This window comes from Bufo gargarizans, chromosome 1 (genome assembly GCF_014858855.1).
Source record: "Bufo gargarizans isolate SCDJY-AF-19 chromosome 1, ASM1485885v1, whole genome shotgun sequence".
Lineage (NCBI taxonomy): Eukaryota > Metazoa > Chordata > Amphibia > Anura > Bufonidae > Bufo > Bufo gargarizans.
In genome coordinates this window covers 150462524-150490326 of record NC_058080.1, presented here as the reverse complement: position 1 = coordinate 150490326, position 27803 = coordinate 150462524, and the positions used below count along the sequence as shown (strand labels likewise).

The 27803-nt window shown below is 43.1% G+C and overlaps 1 protein-coding gene across 1 annotated transcript in view; it reads right to left on the bottom strand.

Moving 5' to 3' along the window:
- ZDHHC2 (zinc finger DHHC-type palmitoyltransferase 2) overlaps positions 1-27803 on the bottom strand; it is a 171907-nt gene that overhangs the window by 52145 nt on the left and 91959 nt on the right. The window contains exons 5-8 of the mRNA XM_044299557.1: positions 21562-21631; positions 19515-19547; positions 9458-9578; positions 1212-1344 (exon numbers count right to left, since the gene is read on the bottom strand). Of these exons, the coding sequence (XP_044155492.1) occupies positions 1212-1344; positions 9458-9578; positions 19515-19547; positions 21562-21631 (357 nt within the window). The remainder of the gene's footprint in view (positions 1-1211; positions 1345-9457; positions 9579-19514; positions 19548-21561; positions 21632-27803) is intronic.

Below are 27803 nucleotides of genomic sequence, written 5' to 3'. Positions count from 1 at the left end.
TCATCAATATCCTTAGGGTTACCCTTTTAAGTAATTCACAAAATCTTCCATGGGAATTTCTAGTTTATTGTCGGCTTTATTTGATTAGTTTCCCAATCCAAATCAGAGACAGGCGATATTAAACAGCACAGGCTTTGTGACACTTTACCCCTAACAAGTATGCAATATGAGATAAATCCACGTAACTACCAGAATCATCGGAGCATCTGACCACGCAAGAGTAACCAACACATCAACCAGTCAAGAACTCATCCACTTTTTCCAAATGGTTAAAACTCACGTCACTACTTGCTTATTTCTCAGTCAAATAGTGATAACTGATAACGTCTACCTACTTATCTTCTAAGTGTGAAATAGATAACTGACCACTACACAATAAAATCAATGAAAACTATTGATATTATTGCTGTAAAAATCATAGTTATCGTTAAATGTAAATGGAGCTCACAAATACACTGCCTAGCAAAAGGCTCTTGCTAAGCAATGATGAGTCTTACCCAAGATTTATCAAATCATCAATTGTTCTCCAATTGTTTGAAAAAACCATGGTGTGTACACGGGCCTTTTCTAATATTTCTGAGTAGCTAGGTGACATCCAACATAGCCTCCATGTATTCCTTCTACTCTCTTGAATTCTAGTTCAGCAGTTTACAGCCTAGGAGACCTGCCTGACCAATACGGATTGTCACCCAGTTTACCAGGACAAACTATAACAAAACTGTAGGAACAGTAGAAATGTCATATACAAATCTTATACTAGAGCTGGACAAGTTCTAATTGGTTTGGTGAATAAAAGTCAAAAGGTTGGGTGCTTTTATATGGTGCCAAATGCACAAAACCAGATACAATCATTGCTATATACATTTCTTTTTGAGAATTCAAATTTCGCATCACTACCATGGGCGGTTAGAACGTGGCGCCAGAATCCTTCCCCTACTCATGGTTATGGACCCTTTATAAAGAGGGGAAGGACTAACTGGGGGTGGGAAGGATTATGGCAAGGTCTACTGACCGCTCATGGTGGCGACACATTCCGGTTCGGAAGAAAGAAGAACTGGACATGACTCACACGGAAGCTACGTCCCATAGAGTCATGTGCCTGGACTTCTGATCTTGAGATACAAACACCACAGGAATGGAAAGTATATAATTCCACTGAAACCAGTACAGCAATGGCAGCACACAGACAGAGGCCAGATACTGTGACTTACCCAGTGTTGAGCGATTTTTACAGACTAGCCAGCAATGATAACCAAACAAGGAGGAGAGACTAACAGAGAACATGGCGGCAGCAAAAAACAAAAACATAATGTGGAACTTGGCTTGTGTGTCAGGGAGCCCATTCTGCAGGGAGAGAGAAAAAGGAATGGTCAGACAGAGAAACGGTAGAAGAAAAGTACATTATCTATTTGAAGTTCTGACCTTTTAGATATCAGAGAGCGCAGACGAGAGGCTGCTGAGCAGTGAAAGGTCATCATTAGCAGACAGTACATTTAGTTCAAGGTCTTCAATTAGAATAGTTCACATATATATATTTAAGTCTTTCGGGCAATTAAGATTTATATAAGGTTGGGAATACTCAGATGAACAGATTTGGCACTTTGCAAAATGAATCATGCAAAATTATCTGTACAGTGATGTTTTTTTTTTACTTACAGATCATAGGATTTTCATAAGAGATCCCAAGCATTAGGGTCCACATGTATAGAGTGACATCAAGTCATAATGTATTTCAATGGTGTCGCAATGTTGCAAAGTGCAAGAAACATCCAACTTGGATGGATTTTTTGTGATTGTCGCAGCATGTTCCATAGCGACGCCATTGAGCCTTAGTAGGCACCGGTTCCATACACTCAGTTACTCCCATTAATGAGAGGAACTGGATATGTCCTACTGAGCAGCAGAACCCACGTCTTATGATCGGTGGGATCCAGGTTCTGAACCCCATCCACCAAACATTATGACATGCTTGATTGACAGATCGGGCAAAAAAATGCCCTACAATCAGTAACTCACAAGTTCAAGCTAAAAGGATTGTAGAATATATTGACTATAACGGCTACCGGTCTAAGAACACTCAGGTACATACCTAGGTGGGAATTATAGTAGCAGATGGTTATGCTTTTACTTAAAGAGGACCTTTCACTGCTCCTGACATTCCTGTTTTAATAGCCATGTAATAACTATTCTGGAGCATCTATTCTTATGTCTGTATGTTATGCCATTGCTTTATTATTTGCACTAGAAGTTATGAATGAATTGCTAGCAGTCTGCAGTAAGGGTACAGAGGGGTGGTAACCAGTTGTGGGTGTGACCCCAGTCCATTAAAGGGAACATGTCACCATGAAATGCAGTGTAATCTGCAGGCACCTTGTTATAGAGCAGAAGGAGCTGAGCAGATTGATACACAGTTTTGTGAGATTCAGTTTAACTTGTAATTTATTCATTTTAATCCCTGCTCTTTCTGAGCTCAGTAACCAATGAGCCAGTCTTATCAGTGATTGACAGCCTTGATCTAATAAGTGTATACACATAGTAGGAATTTGCTCTGGTAGGCAGGTTAAGCAGACGCAATACAGAGGCTTTAGGGTGCCTGACTCCCAGCAGGCGGCTCTCATGTAGCTCTCAGCCTTGCAGTATGGCGGATCTCCTCAGCTCCCAAAACCACAGAGATTCCACAGCTCCACTATCACTTGGAAGATCATACCACACCCAGATGAGCTGCTGGCTGGGTTTTTAAACCCAGCCAAAAACCTGGCCTGGGCATGGGGAACAGCCACCCACCCTGCTCTTTGGCTGCTCCCAATAAGAACCGGCCCGGATTGGCTTTACAGCCACACTATGTAAAACAATGTCAGCGAGCACTAGCTGCCGCTGACACACAAAATTACCGGTTCCTATCTCATCGAGGCCAGGAACCTCGGTGACACGTACCTTCTGTCAATGACGGACCCTTGCGCCTTCCTACATACCTCCCCCATTTGTTCAACCCTGAGGGGGTGAATACACGCCATACAGTGTACTCGGGACAGGGCATCTGCGTTTCACTGTAACCGGCCTGCCCTGTGTTCTACTGTAAACTTAATGTTTTGTAGAGACAAGAACCACCTGGTGACCCGAGCATTCCTCTCTTTGGCCTGGTTCATCCACTTGAGAGGGGAGTGATCGGTCACCAGACGGAACTTCCTCCCCAACAGATAATAGCGGAGAGACTCGAGTGCCCACTTGATGGCCAGGCACTCTCTCTCCACTATACCATACCGGGTCTCCACTGGAGTGAGCTTACGGCTGAGGAAGACAACAGGATGCTCCTCCCCGTTGACTTCCTGAGACAGTATCAGACCGAGACCTACTTTGGAGGCATCGGTCTGTTCCCCAAATTCCCTCTTGAAGTTGGGTGTCACCAAAACCGGGGACCCACACAGGGCTGACTTCAAAGCGGAGAAAGACTCTTCCGCCTGGTCATTCCAGCGGACTATCACGGACTTCCATCCCTTTAAGAGCCCTATCAACGGAGCCACTAAAGTGACAAAATGGGGGACAAACCTCATATAATAGCCCACTATTCCCAGGAATGACTTTACTTGTATAGAGGTGGCAGGTCGCGGCCAATTCAGTATCTCCTCTATTTTGCTTACTTGGGATTTGCTGACTCCGCGCCCAATGACATACCCAAGGTATTTAGTCTCCTCCAACCCTATCGCACATTTCTTTGGGTTAGTCCCGCCTTTCGAAGGGAGTCCACTACGGCCTGTACTTTAGGCAGGTGACTTTCCCAGTCGGTACTGTGAATCATAATATCGTCAAGGTAAGCTGAGGCGCACCGCCGATATGGACGAAGTACAATATCCATTAGACGTTGGAAAGTGGCGGGGGCACCATGCAGGCCAAAGGGTAACACCATATATTGGTACAGCCCCTCTGGTGTAACGAAGGCAGTTTTCTCTTTGGCAGCCTCCTTCAAGGGTACCTGCCAGTACCCTTTGGTGAGGTCCAAAACAGAAAAATACCTGGCTTGGCCTAACCGCTCAATAAGTTTGTCTACCCGAGGCATGGGATATGTATCGAACTTAGATATTTTGTTTAATTTCCGAAAATCGTTACAAAATCGTAACGTCCCATCTGGCTTGGGAATTAAGACTATAGGACTGGCCCACGCACTTTTAGACTCCTCAATGACGTCAAGCCGCAACATGAACTGCACTTCCTCCGAGATGGCTTTTCGCCGAGCCTCAGGTACCCGGTATGGCTTTAACCGGACTTTTGCCTGAGGCTCAGTGACAATGTCATGTTAGATAACGTAAGTGCGTCAAGGGAGGTCTGAGAACACATCTGTGTTCCAACTAATGAACTCCCTGGTTTCCTGAGCCTGTTTAGAGGAGAGGCTGTCAGAAATTTTTATTGTGGCAACCGCTTACTTTGCATCAGACAGAGGAGCCATAACCTAACCTTGCCTTAGAAAACCCGGTCGCGAGCTGTCTTCTGTACAGGTTTCCCTATCCTTCCAAGGTTTTAGTAAATTAACATGGTAAACCTGCTCCGCCTTTCGCCTCCCTGGCTGGTGTACCTTGTAATTTATGTCTCCAATTTTTTCACATACCTCGTAGGGCCCCTGCCACCTGGCTAGGAACTTACTGTCCACGGTCGGCACCAGAACCAAAACCTGATCACCCGGGTTAAATATCCGGACCCGGGCCTGCCAATTATAGATCCGACTCTGGGCTCGCTGAGCGGTCTCCATATGCTCCCTGACAAGAGGCAAAACGGTCTCTATCCGCTGTTACATCTTGGTAACATATTCAAGGACGCTTTTATGCAGAGTGGGTTGTTGTTCCCACGTCTCCTCGGCTACGTCCAATAAACCATGAGGATGTCTGCCATACAGCAATTTGAAGGGGCGAGAACCCAGTAGAGGCCTAAGGCACCTCTCACACTACGAACATGAGATAGGGCAGAAGAAGGTTCCAATCCTTTCCATCTTTGGACACCACAATTTTTAACCTGGTTTTTAGAGTTTTGTTAAACCTTTCAACCAGTCCGTCCGTTTGTGGATGGTACACAGACGTCCGTAACTGTTTAATACGCAGCAACTTACAGAGTTCCCTCATGACCTTGGACATAAAAGGGGTCCCCTGGTCAGTCAAGACCTCTTTAGATTAGCCCCACTCGGGAGAACATTTCCATGAGCTCTTTAGCTACGTTTCGCCGATGTATGCCGCAGTGGCACTGCCTGCGGGTACCGAGTAGCGTAATCAAGGACAACCGAGATGTGCTGGTGTCCCCTAGCGGACTTCGGTACTGGGCCTACCACGTCCATAGCGATTTGCTCAAACGGTACCTCGATAATCGGGATAGGTACCAAGGGACTGCGAAAAAGGTGCTGGGGGCTAGTTGCCTGGCAGGTCGAGCAAGACTTACAGAACTTGTCCACCTCTTTAAACACACTGGGCCAGTAAAACCGTTGTAGTATCCGGTCCTGTGTTTTCTGCATTCCCAGATGACCCCTGAGAACATGCTGGTGGGCTCTAACACGAGTTTGTGATAAGCCTGGGGCACTACCAACTGTTCAATGAATTCACCTCGCATCTGATTTACCCAATACAACATATCCTGATGAACCACAAAACGGGGGAATACCGTCTCTGCCCCCGGTTGTTGTGGTTCACCATCTATTATTAGTATATTTTCCCAGGCTCGGGATAAGGTTGGATCCCGGTGTTGTGCAGTACCAAATTATCCCAGGAGACATTAACGTCTGCCAGCTCTGGCCCCGGCGGCAAGTCCTCCATGTCTCCCACCATTACACTTAGCGGGGTTGTTTTCCCCTCTTCCACCGAAGTGGCGGTCACCCCTACCGCTGGTCCTTCGGACTCAGGTTCCCGGGGTTCTGGTCTCCCCCCTGAGCCAGACCACTCTGCTAGGGTTACCCCTGTCTCATGGGTATCAGTCACTCTTGTAACTGGCCACAGTGCCGCAAAGTCTCTCCCTATTATAAGTTCATAGTGTAGGTTGGTTGCGACAGCCACCTCGTGGGTCCACCTGCCGCAAACCGTGGACAGAGACACCATTAGCAGTAGGGTAGTCTTTTAAGTCCCCATGTATACACATGACTCCCACCTTACATCCGGTGTACTCAGCGGAGCGTACCAGGGTCACCATACTCCCCGAGTCCAACAGAGCCTCCGCTGGAGTGTCTCCCACCTCCACCTGGCACAGGTGATTCAGAGACTCCGGAGCACCCACGGCACACAGTTTCCTGGCATACAATGATTGACGGAGGCCATAGTTCGTGTCCATGGGTTCCCCCTGCTGTGGACAGCCCGTTCGAACATGGCCAGGCTCCCGACACCGCCAGCAGACTATTGGAGCTGGGTCCACAGGGGTTACATCCCAGGCAGCTTTGGTAGGCATCAGTCGCCGGGTCCAGGGTGGAGAGATACGGGATTTGACTGCCCCTCTCCCAAAAGAACCCCCCTGTAAGTTCCGGGTAGCCTCATAGCGATCCACCAGGTCGACCATCTCCAGTGCATTACCTGGAGAGACCTGGCCAATCCATTGCTGGAGAGGGGGTGGCAGAGCCGTCCAAAACATATCTGCTAACAACCGGTCCAGCATAGCAGTGGGGCTCAGCACGTCAGGTTGTAGCCACTTTTTCAACAGGTTGAGCAGGTTATAATACTGGGGTCTCATGGGCTCAGCCAGGTTGAACTCCCACTGATGCACCCGCTGGGCCCGGACCAGCACACTCACCCCCAGTGTTGCCAAAATCTCCCTCTTTACCTTTGGGTAGAGGGAGATCGAAAATACACCTGCTGAGACTCTGATGCCAGGAAAGGAGCAACGACCTCAGCCCAATGGTCCTGGGGCAGCCTTTCCCTGGTGGCCACTTTTTCATACATCGCCAGGTAGGTTTTGATGTCATCTGCGGGTGTCATCTTAGGGATCGCTGCACGGACTGCTTTCCGGGCATCGTGGACGCTTGGGGTTGCTCCTGCTGTTTGCAAAGCCATCACGTGTTGTAGCAGCAACTGGTTGGTCTCTTGCTGCTGCTTATTAGCCTCGCGTTGCTGCAGGTTGGTCTCACGCTGCTGCAGATTAGCCTCCATGAGGGCCTTCAGAACAGCCTCCATTTTGTCATGTGTCACAGATTTAAATCTAGCAGGTTTGATAAATGACATACGCCCGTGTGCAAACCAAAAATATTTAGGCGTTCACGCCAGCCTCACTGCGCTTGCCCGCATCCTCCACCAATTGTAATGATTTGCTTTGGTAGGCAGGGTAAGCGGATGCAATACAAAGGCAAGACCACGGCTGAAAAACAAAAGTCCAGTATTTATTCACACAGAAAAGAAAAAAACTATGCTTTACAGGGTCCTGGTGTTAGTTCCACAAAACAACATAAATCACCTGGCAGACCACACCAGGCTTTAGGGAGACTGACTCCCAGCAGGCGGCTCTCATCCTTGCAGCATGGCGGATCTCCTCAGCTCCCAAAAACACAGCGCTTCCACAGCTCCACTATCACTTGGAGGATCATACCACACCCAGCTGAGCTGCTAAAACCTGGCCTGGACATGGGGAACAGCCAACCACCCTGCTCTTTGGCTGCTCCCAATAAGAACCAGCCCGGATTGGCTTTATAGCCACACTAAGTAAAACAGTGTCAGCAAGCACTAGCTGCCGCTGACACACAAAATTACTGGTTCCTATCTCACTGAGGCCAGGAACCTTGGTGACACGTACCTTCCGTCAATGACAGACCCTTGCACCTTCCTACAACATATATAGCTGTCAATCACTGTTGAGCGCCCACATGACAACTGAGCTTAGATACAGCAGAGATTTCCAGGTATGCACAGAAAAAAAATACACCACCATTCAAACCTACTGTGTTATATAAGTCAGATGATAAAGTTCTCAGTGCATTTTGACTCCCCCCAGCATAATTGCGATTTGTGACCGGCATCCTTTGTTATTACTTCCTGTCAACTGATGCTGAAAACTGCGAAATTGGCATACCCCTTTAAATTAGCAAAATACAAGTTTTACTGAATGTTTTCCAACAAAACTACAGTATATATCAATCTGCTCAGTTCCTCCTGCTCTATAACATGGTGACTGCAGAATGAACTGCACTTCCTGGTGACAGGTTCTCTTGAACATGCACATATGAATCGGCTGCGGCCCCTTCAGTCTCAGAATCAGCACGGTTACATATCATAAAGATATGACATATCTTAGCAACATACCAAACCGAACACTTTATAAGGGCTCGTTCACACAAACGTTTTTTGCATTCCGTATACAGGTCGTTTTTTTCGTTCCGTATACGGTCGGTATACAGAGCCAGTCATTTCAATGGTTCTGCAAAAAAAAAAAAAAACTGAATGTACTCCGTATGCATTCCGTTTCCGTTTTTCCATTTAGTTGAAAGATAGAACATGTCCTATTATTGCCCGCAAATCACTTTCCGTGGCTCCATTCTAGTCAATGGGTCCTCAAAAAAAAAACGGAACACATACGGAATGTACTCCGTAAGTCTTCCGTATCTGTTTTGTTTTTGCGGAACCATCTATTGAAAATTTTATGCCCAGCCCAATTTTTTCTATGTAATTACTGTATACTGTACATGCCATACGGAAAAACGGAACGGAACCGGAAACACTACTGGAGAAAAAAAAGGAAAAAGGGATCCGGGAAAAACGGCCCACAAAACACTGAAAAAGACATACGTTTATATGAACGAGCCCTAAGGCAGAAATAACCATTTAATAAAATGCTGCTTTCAGCAAAGAATTAATTCTTGTTTGAAATTCTGAAAACTTTTTTGAAATTCTGAAAACTTGTTTGAAATTCAAAAAGTGCTGCTCACCCCTTTTCAGTGAATGGAAATAAACAGTGACATGCTGGGATAGAGCACATGACCGCTGTAGCCAATCACTGTGCTCAGGTATACCGCTGAGGACAGTGATGCTGCAGTAGTCACCTGCTGTATCCAGGGACATCACTGATGCTCTTTAAAACATACAATGGCAGGAGAACCGGACCGGAGCTGCAGAAAACGTATTTTATGTTTCTTATTTTAAACCATTTTAGGGTTTGTCCAAAATTTTTAATGATCTCGGACAATCCCTTTAACAAGAGCTCACAAAAATGAACTCCTGGGAGAGTCAGGTGTGTGACGATTACATGGGATGAGCTGCTGCCCATTCAGCTGTAGGTGGATCAGTAAAAAAAAAAAAGCTAAACAGAAAATTACACCAGAGAGTAGCAGTTTTTGCGTTGACCGTTAAAATAATGGTGTGCATTACTCCAGATATTTTTTTTTTTTTTTAATTAAGGGGGATAATCTCTTTAAGAAACAATAAGATGATACATCCCCTTTAGCAACACCAATATACAATGCTACTGATATTGCAAAAATGAGAAATTATAAAAAATAATAATAACAACTTACAGTCCAAAATTTGATGAAATACTGCAAGTCTGTGGCAACAATAAAGAGGCAATACAGTAATGAATAGGCCAAGAAGAGCAAAAAGAACTTGTAATTGGAGAATCCAACACAGTTGTTTACCCTACAAAAGAATAAAACAGATACGTAAAGACTTTGAAATCATTACAGGCAACTAAAAATCACCACAATGCATAACTCATACACAGGGGCGTAACTACCATAGCGGCAGACCATGCGACTGCTATGGGGCCCAGGGCAAGAGGGGGCCTAGTCTTAGTTGGGATCAGCTCCTCTTCTACTGGGGGTGAACACTTGAGTCAGGACTCTACCCTGTACAGGAACAACTTTTAGCAAATGAAGCAGTGGAAAAATGGCCCAAGGGTCATTGAAAAGGGTTTAGACAGAAACCCTTCCGTCCTATGTGGGGGCCCGGTTTGATCCTTGCTATGGGGCCCTTAGTTCTCTATGTACGCCACTGCATACTGTAACAATAATCTGAAGCTTGAGTAGAAAAATGACAAAATGACTTTTCTATCTCTTGAGGCACTGACATTCAAGATGTCAGAGTACATCTTGTCCTCCTTGATCACCGCTAGAAAATCTCGACATTGTATCCTAAATTTACTAAATACTGCGACTCAGCAGATGCAGTCTAAAGACTTAAATATATCCTCATAATGTTAGTTTAAAGGGGTATTCTCACCTCAATGTGTATGGCATATGCACAGGGTATGCCATATATGTCCGACAAATGTGACTTCCACCTCTGGCAATTTTTGGAACTCCAACAGAAGAGAATGGAGAGAGCCAAGCTTCTCCATTCACTGAACTTGCAAGATGGGCCCCACCTTGAGATAGGTGCAGGTTCCACCTCCTCTGGATGTTCCAAAAATGTTGATATGGGAACAGGCCTTTAAGTTTGGAAATTATATTTCATTTGCAGAGATATTGCGATTTTCCTTTTCAGAAAAAGTGATAACAGAAAGTGCAGCCATACTAGTTACCACCTTGAATTAGCTTCTCAGAAATTGCAGTATTATGGTAACCAAGTGAGCTCATATAAGCTGGTTCCTGTGCCAAAGGTTTATATATTATTTAGTCATCTGAATACTTGATCAACAAGGGTTTTATGATTTTAGGTAAAGTTTAACTAATACAGGTTTTACTCTGGTTTCAGTAAATATAGGTAATTTTTAAAGGGTTTTCCAGGACTTAAATAACCTATCCACAAGATGGGTGATCAGTATAGGGCTACATGCACACGACCATATATGTTTTGAGGTCTGAAAAAAACCCAGATGACATCCGTACGTCATCCGTTTGTTTTTGCGGATCCATTGTAACAATGCCTATCTTTGTCTGCAAGACAGACAAGAATAGGACATGTTCTATTATTTTTGCAGGGCTACAGAACGGACATACTGATGCGGATAGCAAACGGTGTGCTGTCTGCATTTTTTGCGGACCCATTGAAATGAATGGGTCCGCATCCTATCCGCAAAAAAAACTGAACGGACACAGAAACAAAATACATTTGTGTGCAAGACTGGTGGGGTCCGACTCATGGCACCCCACAGACTCGCTGTGCCGCTTAGACAAGCGCTGCAGCCTTTTCTTAGAATAGTAGGCATACAAATCTACATTGTATCGCTGAGGTGTTTGATTTTGGAGGTCAGTCCCATTCACTTTAATGAGACTGAGCAGCAAAAAGGACATGTGTTGATTTGTGTGAAATCACAGGCCACAAAATAAGAGTGACGAAGGTCCTTCCATCAGCAGATCGGTGGTAGTGCCTACAGTCAGACTCTCATCTGAGTATAGACCATCAAAATTCCTGGGCAATACGCTTTAATAAAATGAAAAGTTCTACAATTCTCCTTCTACCTCCTATGTATCAATTATTTTCTGCTTTCTGTTGAAGTAAAATATATTTATACCATGTTAGCCTGTAAAAAGAAAAAAAAAATCCTCAGTAGTTGATACCTTTTAATGAATATTGGAAATGATGATGACACAATTGCAGGCTTTCAAGACTACTTTGGCCTCTTCGTCAGGTGCCTTTTAAGACACATTCATACACCAAAGTACATAGGAATAATGAGATAGATGAGACAAGGGATGTAAAGCAGATTAATATGAGTGGAGGAGGAATTAAACAGTTGTAGCAGTAAATTATTGTAGCAATTATAGATAAGGAGTGTGAAAGTTTTATTGCTCTCTAATAGATATCCAGAAATACTCCACTCTCAGGAATGAATTGGTCTCATGGATTTATGTCCTTCTACAACTCTTAAGGAATGTGCCCCTAAGACCACTTGGGTTTCTTTGCAGTCATGGACTGAATATCTTTTAGCCCCCTTTCAGACAAACGAGTTTCATGCATTGAACTGACAGCGTGCATCAGCGAGAGCACCCGTTCTGACCTCCCAGCACTGACAGGGTTGCATAGAATTGTATTGATTGATGATGATCCCTTACAGTTCTGTAATGTATTACATAACACTGACAGCATTATGTCAGTGTTATACAATACATCCTAGACTTCTAAGAGTTACATAGCATCATAAATCAATATAATGCTATGCAACCCCGTCAGTGCTGGGAGGTCAGGACGGGAGCGGCCACATACTCAGTGACTAATAGCTATCTCTTATACACACTTATACACAATGCTATCAATCACTGATAACTTCTCCTCCCTGTACCAATAGGTATTCACAGGAGGTGGAAAAAGCAAAGATATAAATGTATATATTACAGGTTTTACTGAATCTTTTCCTACAAAAACTACAGTACAGACCAAAAGTTTGGACACACCTTCTCATTCAAAGAGTTTTCTTTATTTTTATGACTATGAAAATTGTAGATTCACACTGAAGGCATCAAAACTATGAATTAACACATGTGGAACTATATACATAACAAAAAAGTGTGAAACAACTGAAAATATGTCATATTCTAGGTTCTTCAAAGTAGCCACCTTTTGTTTTGATTACTGCTTTGCACACTCTTGGCATTCTCTTGATGAGCTTCAAGAGGTAGTCACCTGAAATGGTTTTCACTTCACAGGTGTGCCCTGTCAGGTTTAATAAGTGTGATTTCTTGCCTTATAAATGGGGTTGGAACCATCAGTTGCGTTGAGGAGAAGTCAGGTGGATACACAGCTGATAGTCCTACTGAATAGACTGTTAGAATTTGTATTATGGCAAGAAAAAAGCAGAAAGTAAAGAAAAAAAACAAGTGGCCATCATTACTTTAAGAAATGAAGGTCAGTCAGTCCGAAAAATTGGGAAAACTTTGAAAGGGCTATTTGACCATGAAGGAGAGTGATGGGGTGCTGCGCCAGATGACCTGGCCTCCACAGTCACCGGACCTGAACCCAATCGAGATGGTTTGGGGTGAGCTGGACCGCAGAGTGAAGGCAAAAGGGCCAACAAGTGCTAAGCATCTCTGGGAACTCTTTCAAGACTGTTGGAAGACCATTTCAGGTGACTACCTCTTGAAGCTCATCAAGAGAATGCCAAGAGTGTGCAAAGCAGTAATCAAAGCAAAAGGTGGCTACTTTGAAGAACCTAGAATATGACATATTTTAAGTTGTTTCACACTTTTTTGTTATGTATATAATTCCACGTGTTAATTCATAGTCATGAAAATAGAGAAAACTCTTTGAATGAGAAGGTGTGTCCAAACTTTTGTTCTGTACTGTATATATCAACCTGCTTAGCTCCTCCTGCTCTATAACATGGAGCTTTCAGATTGCATTGCATTTTGTGGTGACAGGTCCTCTTTAAAAGACGCCTGATTAAGAGGCCTAAGTAGTCTCAAAAGCCTGCAATTGTGGCATCATCTTTTCAGTTAGCCACTAAAGGGTATCAACAACAGGAATCTACATTTTTATTTTTTCGTATGTTCTGATTTCTGACATTTAATATTCGATAAGAAAAATCCACTGATTGGCTCCACTAAGTTACAATGGAGACCCACTATCCCATTCCCAATGGAAATCAAGAGTTTCAGCTTTAACTTTTTATGCATGGATTTTCTGTAAATATGGCCTAAGTGTGATCATTTCTGCACACGTGTGTCTATCACATGGCCAGGATACTATCTGCAAGCAGAGATCTGGTAAGCTGTTAGGGAGTCAGGACTCATTCAGAAAATAGAATGGAAAGCTGTAAAATGTTGTACTACGATTAACCCTCACTAAATTGGAGTGATGGTCCCGCATAAGCGCTACCACTACCACTCCATTCTCTATCTACGGGACGACTAACATAAATAGCTGCAGGCGCTACTCCGCTATCTCTGTCAGCACCATAGAGACTGAATGCATGATCTTGTGATCTTGGGGGTCCCAGTGATCAGACCTCCAGTAATCATACATTTATCACCTATTCGGGAGGGACAACCCCTTTTATCACACTGGTCACTGATTAACTGACTATGGGTGAACTTATTACGAGGGTAATCTTTGAAGTCAGTTTTGCTTGAGTCTGATTCAATTTACTTTTCATCTTTAAACCTAACACTTTAGTCTAGAAATGCTACTCAAGTTGTTTTACATCACTTTCACTAGTTTGTGATTTTTTTTTAAAATCTGGTGTTAAACTAATTAGCAACGCTAACCATGCCCACTTCCCCATTTAACTTCTTAAAACTGTAGTGAGGTCTGTAAAAATGCAAAAAGTTGCACATTTTTGTGCAAAATCCCTTTTTTGTGACTTTTTAAAGCCAGAATTCAGGAGTGCAAGTCGTGATAAATACTCCCCCAGTAACAATCAACCTGAAAGTTACTGGTAAAGAATTTATCAAATGACTGTCAGAGTTTTGGAAACAATTTTAGGTTGGTTGAGCACATGAGTGACACACAGAATAATGTTTTTTAGTTTTTCTTAACACTTGGTGCAGTGCAGCTTACCAATGTCTGAGGACAGCACATACGTTTCATGTCATTGCCTTTCTGCTTATGTTTTGAGCTTGAGGATAATTACTGCATATGCCAGAAATAAACATAAGAGGCTCGCCTCAGTGAATGTGGCTCAGATTCAGCCAGAGACATAATTTTCCGTATGACTCATAAGACTCATGTACCATCGCACTGTGAGCATTGCACAAATAGTCCTATTCCCTTCAACTTATTTTCACAAGGCGTGAAAAACTCCTTGTATTCACTGCTCAGTTATTATCATTTCTACATCTCAAATACAGTCGTGGCCAAAAGTTTTGAGAATGACACAAATGTTAGTTTTCACAAAGTTTGCTGCTAAACTGCTTTTAGATCTTTGTTTCAGTTGTTTCTGTGATGTAGTGAAATATAATTACACGCACTTCATACGTTTCAAAGGCTTTTATCGACAATTACATGACATTTATGCAAAGAGTCAGTATTTGCAGTGTTGGCCCTTCTTTTTCAGGACCTCTGCAATTCGACTGGGCACGCTCTCAATCAACTTCTGGGCCAATTCCTGACTGATAGCAACCCATTCTTTCATAATCACTTCTTGGAGTTTGTCAGAATTAGTGGGTTTTTGTTTGTCCACCCGCCTCTTGAGGGTTGACCACAAGTTCTCAATGGGATTAAGATCTGGGGAGTTTCCAGGCCATGGACCCAAAATGTCACAGTTTTGGTCCCCGAGCCACATAGTTATTAATTTTGCCTTATGGCACGGTGCTCCGTCGTGCTGGAAAATGCATTGTTCTTCACCAAACTGTTGTTGGATTGTTGGAAGAAGTTGCTGTTGGAGGGTGTTTTGGTACCATTCTTTATTCATGGCTGTGTTTTTGGGAAAAATTGTGATTGAACCCACACCCTTGGATGAGAAGCAACCCCACACATGAATGGTCTCAGGATGCTTTACTGTTGGCATGACACAGGACTGATGGTAGCGCTCACCTTTTCTTCTCCGGACAAGCCTTTTTCCTGATGCCCCAAACAATCGGAAAGAGGCTTCATCGGAGAATATGACTTTACCCCAGTCCTCAGCAGTCCATTCACCATATTTTCTGCAGAAGATCAATCTGTCCCTGATGTTTTTTTTTGAGAGAAGTGGCTTCTTTGCTGCCCTTCTTGACACCAGGCCATCTTCCAAAAGTCTTCGCCTCACTGTGCGTGCAGATGCGCTCACACCTGCCTGCTGCCATTCCTGAGCAAGCTCTGCACTGGTGGCACTCCGATCCCGCAGTTGAATCCTCTTTAGGAGACGATCCTGGCGCTTGCTGGACTTTCTTAGATGCTCTAAAGCCTTCTTAACAAGAATTGAACCTCTTTCCTTGAAGTTCTTGATGTTCCTATAAATTGTTGATTGAGGTGCAATCTTAGTAGCCACAATATCCTTGCCTGTGAAGCCATTTTTATGCAACGCAATGATGGCTGCACGCATTTCTTTGCAGGTCACCATGGTTAACAATGGAAGAAGAATTATTTCAAGCATCACCCTCCTTTTAACAGGTCAAGTCTGCCATTTTAACCCAATCAGCCTGACAATGATCTCCAGCCTTGTGCTCATCAACATTCTCACCTGAGTTAACAAGACGATTACTGAAATGATCTCAGCAGGTCCTTTAATGACAGCAATGAAATGCAGTGGAAAGGTTTTTTTGTGATTAAGTTAATTTTCATGGCAAAGAAGGACCATGCAATTCATCTGATCACTCTTCATAACATTCTGGAGTATAGGCAAATTGCTATTATAAAAACTTAAGCAGCAACTTTTCCAATTTCCAATATTTATGTAATTCTCAAAACCTTTGGCCACGACTGTAGAGTCAGGGCATTGTCATATCAAATGTGTCGTAGAACAAATTAAACTGTGCCATATTCTGATACAGTCCGCGCCAATATCCTCACTAGCGCACTGTCGCCAGCTTGCTTACTCCATCCTGCATCTCAGACTGTACAGCGTCCTCCCAGCTGTTAGTATGACCGCTGATGGAGGGTCACCTGGTCCATCAGGGGCCCCCACTTAATAAGGCCTCATGCACACGACCGTTGTGTGTTTTGCGGTCCACAAACCGCGGATCCCCAAAACACGGATGGCGTCCGTGTGCCTTCCGCAATTTGCAGAACGCAAAGCGCAGACAAGACTAGGACATGTTATTTTTTTTGCGGACCACGGAACGGATGCAGACAGTACACGCAGTGCTGTCCGCATCTTTTTCGGCCTTATTGAAGTGAATGGGTCCGCATCCGAGACGCCAAAACTGCGGCTCGGATGCGGACCAAAACAACGGCCATGTGTATGAGGCCTAAGGCTGCTTTCACACAGTCTGTGTCTGCTCAGTAATTTCCATCAGTTATTGTGAGCCAAAACCAGGTGCAGGTCCAAAACACAGAACCGGTGCAGATCTTTCCCTTATAGTTTATGGTTTTGGTTCACAATCACTGATCAAACACTGACCAAATACTGACTGTGTGAAAGCAGTAAATAATAAGTGAGTAAATAAATAAAGTATCCTAACTGCTCATGCGCTAGTTCCCCAGTCTTTGCATAGGGTTATTCAATGCAGGTCGCTGAGGAAAAGTCTGATCACGTGCTCCTCCATCAGTGGACATACTAAGAACCTGAGTGCTGTACAACAGAGGTCGCTCTAAATTAAAATAATCCTCTTAGCATTTTCGAGGAATATTTTTAGCCAAGGAAAAGTAAGAAATAAGATGCTGGGTGGGCTTTTTTTCTTTTCTTTTTCTGTTCAGGTAGCTGAATGAGGGCTAATTTATAAATTTTTATCATCTTTCTGGTGTGGTAATGGAAAAAAAAAACTGTTCCAAATAGTTTTTTGTATTTTAAATTTACAACGTTCACTATACAGCATATCGGGTGCGTTGCTGTTATTCTATTGGTCAGTACAATTTTGGCGATACCAAATATGTACAGTTTGTGTTTCTTACTACTTTTACACAATAATAGCACATCTCGTTATGATGCTTTATTCCATTATTACCGGTATTGTGTGTGTGTGTGTTTTTTACCACTTTTACTAAATAAAACCACTTTTTACGGATTTTTTTTTTTTTTTATAAACTTTTGTTTAACCATTTAATAACTTTATTCTTGTTTTAGTCTCACTAAGAGACAGCTTTTACTGGTATATCTTATCTACCAATGCATTATAGCTTACTATTGTAACAATGACAGACTATTAGGCTGTGTCTGTGGCATAAAGTCATGTCAGGCCTAGGCGCCGGTATTAGGCCCGGTTGCAATGGCAAAGGGAGCCCTTTCCCTCTAACTGCCTAGATGCCACAATTGCTATTGACTGCGGCATCTAGGGAGTTAACAGGGTTGTCTCACTTCAACAAATAGTATTAATTATGTAGAGGAAGTTAATAAAGGCACTTACTAATATATTTTTATTATCCATATTGCTTCCTTTGCTGTCTCATTTCCATGGTTATGACCACCCTGCAATCCAACAGTGGCGGTCGTGCTTTCACTTTATAGGAAAAAGCGCCGGCCTCTCTAGTGGTCGGGTCCATGGGAGTGGGGCGTAGGCCAGTGCTTTTTCCTAAAGTGTGAAACCATGGCCACCGCTACTGGATAACAGGGAAGTTGTAACCATGGAAACAAGCAGTGTATAATGTGGCAGAAAAATTATTTCAGCCAGCAAAGGAAGCAATATGGACAATCATAATACATTAGTAAGTGCTTTGTATTAACTTTCTCTACATAATAAATGCTATTTGCTGAAGTGAGACAACCCCTTTAAGCAGCTAGGATCGGAGTGTGTATATGGTTGACGACTTATAGGAAACAGGTCGGTAATTAATGGAAATCCTTAGATTGGGCTACAGGGGTCAGTAATAGGCCTTTTTAATATCTTTATTAATTACCTTGTAGAGGCCTTACAGAGCAGAATTTCAATAGTTTAAGATGACACAAAGCTCTGTAAAGTGATCAATACTGAGAAGGATAATATAATATTACAAACAGATTTGGAGAAGCTGAAGGCTTGGGCACAGAAATAGCAAATTAAGTTCAATGTTGAATTACAGGAACCTGTCACCATGAAAATACAGCTCAATCTATGGGCAGCATGTTATAGAGCAGGAGGGGATGAGCAGATTGATATACATTTATAGGAAATGATTTAGGAAAACTTGCAATTTATTCATTTAAATCTCTGCTCTTTCTGAGCTCAGAAGCCAAGTGGACAGTGAATGGCAACCTTCCCTGTACAAATGTGTATACATAGCTGTCAATCACTGATAAGAAAGACCACGTGGCTACTGAGCTCAGAAAGAGCGGAGATTTAAATGAATAACTTAAAGGTCTTACTAAATCATTTCCTATAGAACTATATATCAATCTGCTCAGCTCTTCCTGATCTATAAGATGCTGCCTGCAGATTGTACTACATTTTTATAATGAAAGCTTCCCTTTATGCACTTGGGCAGAGGAAACAGAAGATGTACAATTATGTAATAAATGATAAAACACTGGGTAAAACTGCCACTTGGTGACACTGGACAGTAAACTTAACTTCAGAAAACAATGCCAGGTAACTGCCACCATGGCAAATAAAATAATAGGATGTATCAAAGCAGATACAGATGCTCACTATAGGAACAGAATTTTATCATTATACAAATCATTTGTCAGACTACACATGGAATATTGTGTACAGGAAAGTCATAGCTGACCAAAAACGGGTGCAGAGGAGGGCAACTAAAGAAATTAAAGTACCAAAACGAATTATCTACTTTGAAAACAAGATGGATTATAACACACAAATATATGAATGGACAGTACAGAGATCTTTTTAATGATCTTTCTATACCTATATCTTTTTGACCATGACAAGTTCACAGAGGGTACTAGATTTCTGGAGATCTAGAGATTTATTCTGATTGCCATTTTTAGAGTCGGGAAGGAATTTTGCCCCTAATATGGGAAAACTGGCAACCATCTCAGAGAGATTTTCGCCTTCCTCTGGGTCAAAACAGTATAACACAGTAGGATTATAGGTTTGGACTTGATGGTCCTCATCAACTATGTAACATGGTTCATTAAGAGTCATATGATTAGTCATCACTACCACATTTTGTGTTGTTACATACCAAGGACAATGGTGATCCATTTTCAGAATACACCTAAAGAAAAAGAAAATAAAAGCACACAACTAACAAAATGCAGTTATTAGTGTACACTGTGTATATATACAAAGAAAGTCCAGCTCACCGACAATCCAAGACACCTGCGTGCACAGAAAATGTCTGGTGAGCCTCTGTAACGTTAATACTTGAAAGCAAGGAATTCCAGCCCTTACGATTTTGGTAGCTAAAACTTCGTCTTTTATTCAGGCAGTAGACAAAATGTACAGGACATCCACCCACAAGTGTAGCAAACTTGACGCGTTTCGAACAAAAGTTCTTATTCTTAAAGAACCTAAGAATAAGAACTTTTGTTCAAAACGCGTCAAGTTTGCTACACTTGTGGGTGGATGTCCTGTACATTTTGTCTACTGCCTGAATAAAAGACTAAGTTTTAGCTACCAAAATCGTAAGTGCTGGAATTCCTTGTTTCAAGTATTAGTGTACACTGTCTGTAGAAAAGAAGCATTGCTAGAACGTTCTATGTGATGGCTGAGCAGAATACAACATCCCTCACAAATAGGACCTTCACTCATCGAATGAAAGAAATGATAGCCCAAGTCACCGTGAACGTAATTTCATACACTAGCACTCCAAGTTGAAAAATCCCACATGTTAACATACAGCAGTTTGATGACCCTCACCTGAGGCATTATCTGTTGATGCCCATGGTGTCTCCTGGAGGTGACTTTGGATAATACAGGGTGAGGCAAAAGTCTGGAAACAACTCAGTGTTCTCCACAAGACTGATTCATTCAAATAAATGGGTATGTGACAAAAATGGACTGCACACAGGCTTCATCCGTGTAAAGCCCATTTTAGAACATGAATGAGTTTCCTATCGTCCATCTGAAATAGGCCTAAAGTGTCGGTAAGGAAACAATCTGAACCAATTAGTTTGCTGCTTTCATTTTCCAAAGTGTCTCTGAATAATGAAAGGTTGACAAACTTATAATGGCATATGGCCAACACAGAGGGGGCCCACCATTAGATTCCCACCTAAGCGAGGCGTCTGCTCTAGCAGACATGGAAAGTTCAAGCACTAGAGTGGCTGCCATGTAATGCTACACAACCACTACATGGAAAATGTGTACCTAGATGTGGCTTCCTCTGCTTATAATAGCTGATCGCTGGGCAAGAGAGAAGCCGTACCTATGCTGAACAATTAAACAAAAGTCTGGCTCCATATATATATACTGCATAAATGTGAAATAATAAAGGCAAGACTGAAACCTACTTAAGGGCACTTTTAGACAGGTGATGTTTAGAACAGACAGCACCCAGACTGAACACTGACCCATTCAAATGCATGGGTACCTTCACATGGGAGATTTTGGCCTTTGCGTAGAAAATTCACATGAACGGTAATGTGGCAGAAATGGACTGCACACAGACTCCTTCCATGTGAGGCCCACTTTAGAACTCATCTGTGTTTGGTGTCTGGAACACGGGCGAGTTTCCTATCGTCCATCTGAAATAGGCCTAAAGTGTGGATAAGGAAACAATCTGAAGTGTATGCCTCGTCCTGGTTCCCATTACAGACTGCTTTAGAAAACCTCTACAAGCATGAAATTTCGATAAAAGAAGTGGTATTTTCTTTTTCTTGTGACTAGGCAGGCTACACGTTTCTGAAGGACAGAACCAGAACACTACAATCCATAAGCCAATTTTTGTCTGCATGAAAAACTCTGCAATAAACGTCTTTCTTTCTGAACTCAATGGCACTTGACTCCCCCCCTCCTTGGTCATCTGAGCACCCGTGTGCATCTGTCAGGTATAGATTTCTTCCCCTACAGAACCCATTTATTCACTGCGGCTAATTACGGATATCTGGCTTCTATTCAATTCAAGGCAATCAACATCAACAAAGAGCAGGGCTGTCAATGCGCCTCCTAGCTGAAACCGACCACATCATTTAGAGAGGCCCATACTGACAGCAACGAGCGCCCGAGTTCTCCTACATCTCAGAGGCTTCTAATCTTGTACAAATGATCAGAGGGAAATGGGCTCATACTTATCACAGACGGAACAGTGATGACAGCGGTCAGGCTTCACAAGCTGGCATCTGTCACAGTATCTGATAGCTGTGGATAAAAAAGTCTGGGTTAATGTTCATTTTGGCAGAAAATTCAGTCTACAGATTTCAAAGTTTTAAGTAGATTCTGTCACCGTCCAGGATCTTATTATATTCCCACTATCTTTGATCTGGCAAAGTTACCAGTATTTCACAGTAATGTAACTCTCCATGACAAGCTTGAAAAGCTTACAATTTACAGCATATTGTAAATTCCCCATCACATAGTCAAAGGATATTAGAGGCACTGAAGTTAAAAAAGTTCTGCCTGAACCAAAAAATATTAAAGGGAAAGTGAGGGTTCTGATAGCTGAAGATATTTGAGAAATTTCTTTGTACTGAATAAAACAGGTTCAGGTCCATCAAAGCAACTTAAAATAGGGTTGTATATGAATGCTGGATCCCCTGTCTTTAGTAAAAAATGTTGACAGTTTTTGTCCTTCAGGGTTAAGTTTCAACTTATCTGCAGAGTATATTATTACTTTCAGGTTCCTTTACGAATAGCTGGATGTGTAGCCCTTGTCTCTGAATTCCTGACAGATCATAAACACTCATGATAGCTAAATGAGACTATGGCTTAAACCAGTGTTTATGACATGCCAGGAGTTCAGAGATAAGGGCTAAGGCTCGAACTGTCAGAGCAGCAACCTGACAGCTTATTGTGAAACTGAAATTAAAATATGCAGATAGGCTTAACCCTGTAGGATAAAAACTGTTGGAAGTTATTAATAAAGACCAATAAAAAAAAAAAATGAGTGGAACATAGCTCCCAAAGGTGTTTATAGCCTTTAAAGGGTGTTAGAAAAATGCCCAACAAGCAAATGCCATTGTTTCAACTGTTGAAAGTTATTAATAAAGACCAATAAAAAAAAAAAATGAGTGGAACATAGCTCCCAAAGGTGTTTATAGCCTTTAAAGGGTGTTAGAAAAATGCCCAACAAGCAAATGCCATTGTTTCAACATGCTGCACATAAAAAAATGCCAGAGCCATAAAAAAATACCACTAATCTGTAAAAGAGATGTGGCAGTGGGGAAATAAGTGCTTGTATGCTCAGAAATTCATGTTCCACATAGATTTTCAGTTAATATCTGGAGCTGGAGTTTTTTTCAGCAAAAAAAGTATGTGCAAAAAATGCTGAAAAGCTCCACTAAAACTATGTGTGACTCCACCCTAAGGCCTCATGCACACGACAGTTTTTTTTTTGCAGTCCACAAAAACGGGTTCCGTAGTTTCGTGATCCGTGTCCGTTTTTTCTTCCTTGATTTTTGGAGGATCCACTGACATGAAGGAAAAAGTCGTTTTGGTGTCCGCCTGGCCGTGCGGAGCCAAACGGATCCGTCCTGACTTACAATGCAAGTCAATGGGGACGGATCCATTTGACGTTGACACAATATGGTGCAATTGCAAACGCATCCGTCCCCCATTGACTTTCAATGTAAAGTCAGGGTATATTTTAACTTAAAGCATCCCCATCACCTTGGGAACGCCTCTATGTTAGAATATACCATCGGATTTGAGTTAGATCGTGATAACTCAGATCCGACAGTATATTCTAACACAGAGGCGTTCCCATAGTGATGGGGACGCTTCAAGTTAGAATATACAAAGAACTGAGTACATGACTGCCCCCTGCTGCCTGGCAGCACCCGATCTCTTACAGGGGGCTGTGATCCGCACAATTAACCCCTCAGGTGTGCATATTATAGCCCCCTGTAAGAGATCAGGGGCTGCCAGGCAGCAGGGGGCAGACCCCCTCCCTCCCCTGTATTACATTTATTGGTGGCCAGTGCCCCCCCCCCCGGGCCCCCGTCTCTCCCTCTACTGTATTAATTTCATTGGTGGCCAGTGCGGTCGCCCCCCCTGCCTCCCTCCCTCTACTGTATTCATTTCATTGGTGGCCAGTGCGGCCTCCCCCTGGCCCCCCTCTCTCCCTCCCCTGTATTAATTTCATTGGTGGCCAGTGCGGCCCCCCCCCATCATTGGTGGCAGCGGAGAGTTCCGATCGGAGTCCCAGTTTAATCACTGGGGCTCCGATCGGTAACCATGGCAACCAGGACGCTACTGCAGTCCTGGTTGCCATGGTTACTTAGCAATATTAGAAGCATTATACTTACCTGCTGCGCTGTCTGTGACCGGCCGGGAGCTCCTCCTACTGGTAAGTGACAGGCCTGTGCGGCGCATTGCTTAAAGCACAGACCTGTCACTTACCAGTAGGAGGAACTCCCGGCCGGTCACAGACATCGCAGCAGGTAAGTATAATGCTTCTAATATTGCTAAGTAACCATGGCAACCAGGACTGCAGTAGCGTCCTGGTTGCCATGTTTACCGATCGGAGCCCCAGCGATTAAACTGGGACTCCGATCGGAACTCTCCGCTGCCACCAATGATGGGGGGGGGGGGGGGGAGAGGGGAGGCCGCACTGGCCACCAATGAAATTAAAACTGGGGAGGAAGGGGGGTCTGCCCCCTGCTGCCTGCCAGCACCTGATCTCTTACAGGGGGCTATGATATGCACAATTAACCCCTCAGGTGCAGCACCTGAGGGGTAAATTGTGCTGATCACAGTCCCCTGTAAGAGATCGGGTGCTGCCAGGCAGCAGGGGGCAGTCATGTATACAGTTCATAGTATATTCTAACTTGATGCATCCCCATCACCATGGGAACGCCTCTGTGTTAGAATATACTGTCGGATCTGAGTTTTCACGAAGTGAAAACTTAGATCTGAAAAAGCTTTTATGCAGACGGATCTTCGGATCCGTCTGTATGAAAGTAGCCTACGGACACGGATCACTGACGCGGATGACAATCTTGTGTGCATCCGTGTTTTTTCACGGACCCATTGACTTGAATGGGTCCGTGAACCGTTGTCCGTCAAAAAAATAGGACAGGTCATATTTTTTTGACGGACAGGAAACACGGATCACGGCCGCGGATGAACAACGGTGCATTTTCCGAGTTTTCAACTGACCCATTGAAAGTCAACGGGTCCGCAGAAAATCACGGAAAACGGAACAACGGCCACGGATGCACACAACGTTCGTGTGCATGAGGCCTAAGGGTCCTTATACGTATGAATCTGCACTGGAATTTTCATCGAGCTGTAAAAACGGCTTATTTTTTTTGCTGTGTTTTTTGTGGGGGGTTTTAACAAACAGTGTGTTGGCCCACCAGTGTTTTTAATGGTAATTTCCCCTACAGAGAAGGTGAGGGAAAAAACACCAAGAGCTGAAGCATGCTGTGTTTTTTTTAAAGGAAGCCATAAAAACACCACCTAATGAACAAACATACCAGCAGTAAAATAAAGTGCATGTGTTTCCTGCATTTCATAGTTCCCATAGACCTGCAGCTAACATCTGGAGCTGGTGTTTTTACTGCAATAAAAAGCTCCAAAAAAAGGCTGATGGAAAAAACACCACTAAAAACACAAAAGTGCAGGAAAAAAACAGCATCAAACTATGTGAGAAAGTACTCTAAGGGTAGGACCACATGGCGCAGTCGTGTCACTGGCATTCTGCAGTTAGGGAACGCAAGTGGCCGACAGCACGCGGTTACTGCATGTGTAATCAATCATGTTTTTATGTTGTTTTTTTTGTCCTTGATCATTTATGGAATGTTGTTTGAACTGTTGTGAATTTTCGTCCCGGAAGATTGGAAATTGGCAAATGTCGTGCCCATTCACAAGAAAGGTAGTAGGGAGGAATCGAGCAACTATAGACCAGTGAGTCTGACATCAATAGTAGGCAAATTAATAGAAACCCTAGTAAAGGATAGGATTGTGGAACATCTAAAATCCCATGGATTGCAAGATGAAAAACAGCATGGGTTTACTTCAGGGAGATCATGTCAAACAAATCTTATAGATTTTTTTGACTGGGTGACTAAAATAATAGACGGTGGAGGTGCAGTAGACATCGCATATCTAGATTTTAGTAAGGCTTTTGACACTGTCCCACATAGAAGACTTATCAATAAACTGCAGTCATTGAGCATGGACTCCCATATTGTTGAGTGGATTAGGCAGTGGCTGAGTGACAGACAACAGAGGGTTGTAGTCAATGGAGAACATTCAAAACAAGGTCATGTTACCAGTGGGATTCCACAGGGATCTGTACTGGGACCAATTTTGTTTAATATCTTCATAAGTGATATTGCAAAAGGCCTCGATGGTAAGGTTTGTCTTTTTGCTGATGACACAAAGATATGTAACAGGGTTGATGTTCCTGGAGGGAAACGCCAAATGGAAAAGGATTTAGGAAAACTAGAAGAATGGTCAGAACTCTGGCAACTGAAATTTAATGTGGATAAGTGCAAGATAATGCACCTGGGGCGTAAAAAAACCAAAGGGCCGAATATAGAATATTTGACACAGTCCTGACCTCAGTATCTGAGGAAAGGGATTTAGGAGTAATTATTTCAGAAGACTTAAAGGTGGGAAGACAATGTAATAAAGCAGCACGAAATGCCAGCAGAATGCTTGGATGTATAGGGAGAGGTATAAGCAGTAGAAAGAGTGAAGTGCTTATGCCGCTGTACAGATCACTGGTGAGACCTCACTTGGAGTATTGTGCGCAGTACTGGAGGCCATATCTCCAGAAGGATATAGATACTCTAGAGAGAGTTCAGAGAAGAGCTACTAAACTAGTACATGGATTGCAGGATAAAACTTACCAGGAAAGGTTAAAAGACCTTAATATGTATAGCTTGGAATAAAGAAGAGACAGAGGATATGATAGAAACTTTTAAATACATAAAGGGAATCAACTCGGTAAAGGAGGAGAGCATATTTAAAAGAAGAAAAACTACCACAAGAGGACACAGTTTTAAATTAGAGGGGCAAAGGTTTAAAAGTAATATAAGGAAGTATTACTTTACTGAGAGAGTAGTGGATGCATGGAATAGCCTTCCTGCAGAAGTGGTAGCTGCAAATACAGTGAAGGAGTTTAAGCATGCATGGGATAGGCATAAGGCTATCCTTCATATAAGATAGGGCCAGGGACTATTCATAGGATTCAGATATATTGGGCAGACTAGATGGGCCAAATGGTTCTTATCTGCCGACACATTCTATGTTTCTATGTTTCTAAGCATCAAACTATGTGAGAAAGTACTCTAAGGGTAGGACCACATGGCGCAGTCGTGTCACTGGCATTCTGCAGTTAGGGAACGCACGTGGCCGACAGCACGCGGTTACTGCATGTGTAATCAATCATGTTTTTATGTTGTTTTTTTTGTCCTTGATCATTTATGGAATGTTGTTTGAACTGTTGTGAATTTTCGTGGTTCTTTATCATTCTGGTTAACCTCAAATAGTGATACATGAGGTAAAATATGTGAAACATATACTGCAAGTGGCTGATCAACCGTATATATCCTATGCGGTCAGCAGCATGGGCATGTTTTACGTTCCCCATTGACTTCTATAAGATGCTGCTTCCCTAACCCCAGCATGACCACATCACAACCGCACCATGTGGTTGTGCCCTTAGACATGAAAAAAAATTTAAACAGAAAGATTGGCTAAATGTGGTGCGAGGACAGACACCAACTTTACACTGGCTGGCTTACTTTGCAAAGAAATTTTATGCCAGAATTGTGACTCGATTTTGGTGCAAAACAGCACTCTAGGCCATTTTAGGCTATGCCTCCTCTTGGCTAAGTCACACTCCCTTCTCTGGCAAGGCGCAGATACCCTCTCTAAAGCAGGATGTGCCAAATTGCACCGCATTTTGGCGTAATTTACACCAAAACACAGGTACGCTCAAATGAGTAAATGTGGGCTGGAGTGTAAGTGTGTCAGAATTATCACCATGTCGGGTTTTATGATAAATCTAAAGGTTTAAGGCAGCTATTCGTTGTCTAGCTTTTGTTCAGACTTTTACAACTGACATTTTGGCACATTTTAGCCAAGCCTCCTTTCTCGCTAAGCCACATACCCCTGCAAAGAAAGGCGAAAAAAAACACAAGATGAGACAGGCTTCTCCTGCTTTCCCTGCCAGCCCACCCCTCTCCTTCTTAATAGACGGGGTCAGGTTACTACACAGTCAACTCGCCTAGCCCTGACAATAAGGAAGGAGAGGAACAGACTGGCCAAGATAGCAGGAGGAGCAAGGGTGCACTTCTCGATAACATATTACTTTCTCCAGAATAAAGTAAAGGATCACCATGCGAAAAGTATCATTACA